The sequence below is a fragment of the Meleagris gallopavo genome, chromosome 8 (assembly GCF_000146605.3).
Source record: "Meleagris gallopavo isolate NT-WF06-2002-E0010 breed Aviagen turkey brand Nicholas breeding stock chromosome 8, Turkey_5.1, whole genome shotgun sequence".
Lineage (NCBI taxonomy): Eukaryota > Metazoa > Chordata > Aves > Galliformes > Phasianidae > Meleagris > Meleagris gallopavo.
The window spans coordinates 23,695,967-23,701,966 of record NC_015018.2 but is presented as its reverse complement, the minus strand read 5'-3'; the positions used below and the strand labels follow the sequence as shown (position 1 = coordinate 23,701,966).

Genomic DNA, 6,000 nt, shown 5'->3' with positions numbered 1-6,000 from the left:
CCCCTGCCACATGCAGGGCCACCAACCCCCCCCATTTAATACTAGACCAGGCTGCCCAGGGCCCCATCCAATCTGGCCTTGAACACCTCCAGGAACGGGCATCCACAGCCTCTCTGGGCAGCCTGTTCCAACGCCTCACCACTCTCATAGTAAAAAACTTCCCCCTAATATCCAACCTATATCTTTCCTCCCACAACTTAAAACCATTTCCCCTTGTCTTGTAGTTATCAACCCTTTCAAAGAGTTGATTCCCCTCCTGCTTGTAGGCTCCTTTATATATATTTTCAGGGAGAAACTAGATGTAGGTTAATTGCCTACATTTCAGCATCAATACCAAATGTATCACTATTTTTCTTTTTATCACCCCACAGTGAAGCTGAGCTATCTGTGTTTTACCACTACACAAACATACCGTTTCCTACAGGCATGCTCGGTTAAAATTAAAAGGGAGCAACAAAAGTTGCAAACACATACTTAACTTGAAGTGCATTCAAACCCCATGTAGAGATTCTCATTTCAGATTAAAATGGCTTTAAATTACCGCTACTTAGTCTTCTGCCAAGAAAAAGCTCTGAAAAAATGGTTCTTGCTGTGAAGAACTGGAAAGCTTAAATAGCCAAAACTGGCTGAAAGCTCCGTTGTTAACATCCACTTCACACCTGGGCGGATTAGTGCCCGGCAGAAGAGAGAGAGGGGCTCCCGGCAGCGGGGAGGGGAGCTCAGCTCTGCCAAATTTCAGCTTGCAGAACTAAGAGCCTTAGTACATCCCACATACCCTGCCCTGCTCCTTCACACCCACTTCTACAAGCCTAGGGGGCCATCACATAGAAACATTAAGGCTGGAAAGGAGCTCTAAGATCATCCAGTCTGACCACCAACCCACCCCCATCGTGGCTGCTAAGTACATCCCTCAGTACCACATCCATGCGGCTCTTAAACACCTCCAGAGACAGTGAGCCACCTCCTCCCAGCAGCGTTTTGCGTGCTGAACGTTGGTGTGAGCAGCCATATTGAGCTGCACGGGCTGCTTAAAGCGTACCCGAGAAGAGAAAGAGCATCAGACTCAGACTACCGCTTTTAGAAACAAACTGAAAACATGCTCTGCTGGTGGGAATAGCACAGCAGTGAAACCACCTGCTAGGGAGATAATACTCAACCGCTGAAGTGCCTAACTACAAATACAGATGATTTTGAGATTCTAATCTGAGTAAAGATGGTTGGGATGGGCCAGCTTTCAGACAGCATCGCTAATGCTTCAAAAATAGCAGAAGCCGTTTCTGCTGCCCTATTCCTCTTTTTGACCCTACTGATAACTTTATCCTGATACCACCATCAAGGGCATAGGGCAGTCAAGGACTATATGCTCTCTGCTTTTCCTTACAGCTACACATGAATGTGAGCACAAAAAAAAGAAACAGCAACCTGAGCACCTACCTGCAGATAGTACTGGGGGACATCCAGCCAAGCAGCCCCTCATTTCCAGGAGAGAAACTTTCCCTATCACTCACTTCCACTTCTAATGCTTTGAACCCCTCTTTCCCATCTTACAGCAGCTCACTCTTCTAAGGCACTGTGGAACTAACCCTGAAGCTGCTCTTCTGTCCTGTTGCTGGAAGTAGCTGCACGAAAATACTGGTGCTGTGACTCTTAAATAGCAGCCCTGGGCCCAGGTGGGGCTGATGAGGGCTATTAAGGCCAATCAGTGCCTCAAGGCTCAGCACCTGCTGCTCATGGCAATTGCTCTTCTACCCTGTTGGTAGAAGCTCTTGTCTGTGGGTGCCAACTCCTCGCAATTTTTCTTCTGCCTTCCCACCACAGTGCAAACTTTGTTCGCTGAAAAAAAAGCCAGGATAGATCTACTGTTTGAGCTACTATGCAGCTCCAATCCAAACCAGTGGAGGAAAATTTCTTCTACCTTAAGGGTTGTGGATTACAGCCCTTTGTCTCCATCTTTTTGCATACTTCTTGCTCCTACAAAGATAAAGATATCCTTGCTGCTTCCAGTCTTACATCTTGTGTAGACTGGAAGTCTATTAGTATTATTCTGCAACAAAACTTTGAGAAATGCTTCAGGGCTACTGCTCACAATGCAAAAGTGACCAAATAAATGATGCTCTCATTAATGCTCTGTCTTTCCCTGCTGTGCAAGCCAAATCCTCCAACGCTAAAAGCACCTCAGCATCAGCTGGGTTCACTGACATGGGGAGATTTTTATTTTTCAAGCTCCTTGACTTTAGTAGACTGGGAGGATTTGGTGTTCTTTAATCCATTCTTTTACGTGAACTCGGAAATAGCTTTGACTCTCTGGCAGTATAAATGAAGCTGCATTTATTCTATTCCTGATTGTGCTGAAAGTTATTAGCAATAATTTGATATCTTTATTTTTCTTGTCTGATTCTCTTCCACAAACTCATGTATTAACTTAGTCTCTCTGATAATAAGCAAATAATGTAATGAAGCTGTAGGTTGGGAGCCAATGGGTTCAAATCTGGATTCCCGGTGTTATGGACATTTGCAATAAAAGCTGCTGTACTTTGCACGTGGAATTTCCTGCACTCAGCTCCCAGCCCTTCAGACCGGAGGAACCTGTTGCATAAGAAAATTTGCAGTTCTTTTGCACTCCTCCGTGGGTTTTTGTTTTGTTTCTGTTTATTTTTTTAATTTAGAAGACTAAGCACTTTTTAGACAAAAGCGAATTCACCTCTGCAAGTCATTGGGCAAATACTATCCCACTCACTTTAAATACTGGAAAACTGAGGTCAAGAATCATTGAGGGATGGAGCGTCTTACCATAAAAACAGTCCAAACGTATGCAATGCAAACTCCTGTGAAATACATCAGAGAATGGAAAAGAGCGTCTTTTATTGAAGTACTCATAAAAATACAATTAGCAAATATTTCATCTGCTTGGCTCCTTTTGCTCTGAGCAATGTAGCATCTTGTTAAGCACAATAGCACCTCATATTATAAACCCTGATACCAAACAGAAGGAAGAGATGTGCACAGACTCCAATCACTGCTGGATAAGTTAGGCAGTGTGCTGTACAGTTCAGAGCATGATAAATAAATTGCTTCTCTGTAGTGTGATGTTATGCTGTGAGGGTAACAGTGCCTCTTATTTGTGTGCATTAGTAAATGTGACTTCACTGCTTTACTTCAGTACAAACATCTTCCCAGTATCAGTAAGCAGAGTGGAGTCCAGCTGCAGGTTGGATAATCGGGCTCCTAACAAACACTGCTCTTAAAACCTTCTTGGAATCCCATCAAACCGAAGCACCCATGTCAGTTGTTCTCAATTTTTCTAACTATAAGGATGTGTCGAGTACACAGAAGACACGATTCAGACAGCATGACTGCCCTAAAATGATAACTTTAGCATAATGCACTCAGCAGAGAAAAAGCAATAATATCTATTTTGGGAACAAAAGAAAAATACAATGGATCTGATGACTAAGTGTTCTGGTCCCCAGTGTAAAAGCAAAGTAGATCCCTGTCGTATTTAACTTGATTCTTTTGAATTAAACACTTCCATTAAAAGTTTCCCACAGTAGCTTTAATATTTAATTATGTATTCCACCAAAGGAAAGAACAAAATCTTTGCAAAGGGTTTTTTTTTTTTGTGCATGTGAAATATTTATCAGCATATCTCTTTGGACAAGTATTTTTATCCCCCAGGCTGAGAAAGAGCTTCCATGTACAAATCAGTTTGAAAACATTTTATTTTACAGCTTGAAAGTTTTCTATACTTTGGCACCTCATGCCGTGACTTTGTTATTTCACTTGTTAATGAATGGTAATTAAATCTCTTTTGGCTGAAAAGGTTGGAGGGCTCCTGCTGCATTACAAAAACAATTTCTGAAAGTTACAAAAATGCCCAAGCCTAGAAATTAAAGAGTAAAGTTTCCCATGTTTTGAGTCCAAGTTTGACTTACTGGGAAGAATTTACGTGGGAGAACAGCACGTCCCAGCCAGTGTGCAGTCTCCCCAGTTGAATAGGCATGATTATGTCACTTTGTGTCTATCAGAATAAACAGAATCACATTCTTAATAATGCACATTGCAGCCACAAGCCACCTTGATCTTACTAACAACAGCAGCAAACACTGAATAAACCAAATTATATACCACCTGCACAAAGAACTGCTACATGCGTACATCTAAGAGCAGAGTTGTTAATTTTGCATTTGCACAGTAGGGCTTGGAACATCAGCTTATTAATTTTTCTTTTCTGTTTTCACTTTTCTTTCAGGTGTTTTGACTCAGATGACAAATGGAGTGAGTGCTTACAACAGAGGTAGATAAGGGGGAAATCTCTCCATGTTTTAAGGCATTTTGTGGTGTTACTGTGCTAAATAGATACAGTATTGAAGAGATATCTGCATGATTTTCATGCAGATATCTCTTTCCACTCAGTTCTACAATTCAGGTTTTTGCTGGCATCGTACATGCAGATTTAGTCCACTGTTTCTAAACCACAAGTAGGCTAGTTCTAACACAAAATGCCTTTATTAATCCTGAAGGCAATACAGTGATTTCAGAGCAAAAGTTGATATGGAATTTCTTTCTGAATTCTCATTTGTCAAACAATCCAGCCTAGAGTTTAGCAAGAGACTGGGAAAGTGATGAGTCCACTCCTAAGCTGTGACTTTGGGAATGGGTCTGCTGAGAGCAAAGCCCCCTCCAGTGAAGCGAGGAACATCAGATCTGAGGTGTGGGAGCTCAGATTCCCTTTCAGCCAAGGATCGCTCCTTCTCCCTTGAAATAGAAACAAAGAAAAGGGAAATGCATTTTTTATACTGCTGCCCAATGATGCTTACAAACTAAAGAAATTGTCATCTTCCAAAGTTTCTTTGATGCAACTATGTATCAAGAGATCATTAAAAATTTGTTGATTAAAGCCTGCTTGGCTAGACCGCCATGACTGGGTGTCTGTTTGGATCTAATTACAAGACTAGTGATGTTTTTTGGAACTATTTAAAACCAGAAACAAATGAGCTTAGTGCCACTCCCCAAAAAAGGTCAAAGCACCTCATTAGAGCAAGTTTGTGCATGAGCTCCGTGACTTCAGATTTCTAATAATCAACCCATTCTAGCAAGTAGACATTTGTTTTAAAACTACATTCATACATTTAAAGCTACATTCATCAAAGGCACAATATGGAGATGCTTTTACTTTGTTGAATTTTAATGAATAAATAGTGTTATCTGTCTTCACGTCTTAAGAGAGTTCTAGTGATAATTACTCTGCCTGCGACGTTTGTAGAAAAAGTAGCACTGTACTGTGGGTACACTGGCAGCCCCACAAAGGTTCTCTGTCTGAGGATCCAGGTAGGCTTCAGTTTGATGGCCTTAGGATGAGGGAACAAGAGTTAGCTGATTTCCTTCTAAAGAGGTTTTTGAGGGAAGCACAGCAGAACAAATACAAAGGGCAGTATTTCAGACTCACGGTGATACACCTGGAAGTTTCAGAAATAGGTCCTGAGATATTTAAAATTAACAAGATAGAGCTTTATGATGAACTAGTTTATCACAACAGTAGTGGTCTCCAGGCTTTACAAAGAAGGTCAGTACCATTACTTCTATTTTACAGAGACAAAATCGTGAGTGAAACCAGGCTTCTACATTAGAACCCACTAGCACCTATATTCAGTTCCCAGTAAAGGAAAACACTTCCTGGAATTGATACTTTTCTCTATCCTTAAATATTACTGTCTGCGTGGGGAGAGGAGGAAGTTCAGAGAAACCTTGTAGGAGGACTAGTTCTGCCTCTCTTTCCAAATTTAATTTATATGGAGGTGGGAGAATAGGCAAAAGATAGCTCAGATGAACTTTGCCATGAAAAAACTACATGTACATATTTTTAGTTATACCAGTATAGCTCTAATGGACATTCCAGCTGACAGCACTAAGAGCTAACATGCTACATTTAGATGGTTCATCCTATCTCATTATTGGACTTCCAAATCTGGGGAGAGAAAATGATCCAGAGTCCGTGCTTGC

At 41.4% G+C, this 6,000-nt stretch overlaps 1 protein-coding gene and 1 long non-coding RNA gene across 6 annotated transcripts in view; both read right to left on the bottom strand.

The window, feature by feature from the left end:
* LOC109368841 overlaps nucleotides 1-1,600 on the bottom strand; it is a 55,902-nt gene extending 54,302 nt beyond the window's left edge. Inside the window, exon 1 of the long non-coding RNA XR_004160535.1 lies at nucleotides 1,435-1,600. This is a non-coding gene — a long non-coding RNA (uncharacterized LOC109368841). The remainder of the gene's footprint in view (nucleotides 1-1,434) is intronic.
* Nucleotides 1,601-2,860: 1,260 nt separating this feature from the next.
* Nucleotides 2,861-6,000, bottom strand: part of CFAP58 (cilia and flagella associated protein 58) — a 63,711-nt gene continuing 60,571 nt past the window's right edge. For all 5 annotated transcript variants that reach the window (XM_031554502.1, XM_019617798.2, XM_031554503.1 and 2 more), the window contains one exon: nucleotides 2,861-4,755. In XM_031554502.1, the coding sequence (XP_031410362.1) occupies nucleotides 4,635-4,755 (121 nt within the window). In that variant the 3' untranslated portion in view covers nucleotides 2,861-4,634. The remainder of the gene's footprint in view (nucleotides 4,756-6,000) is intronic.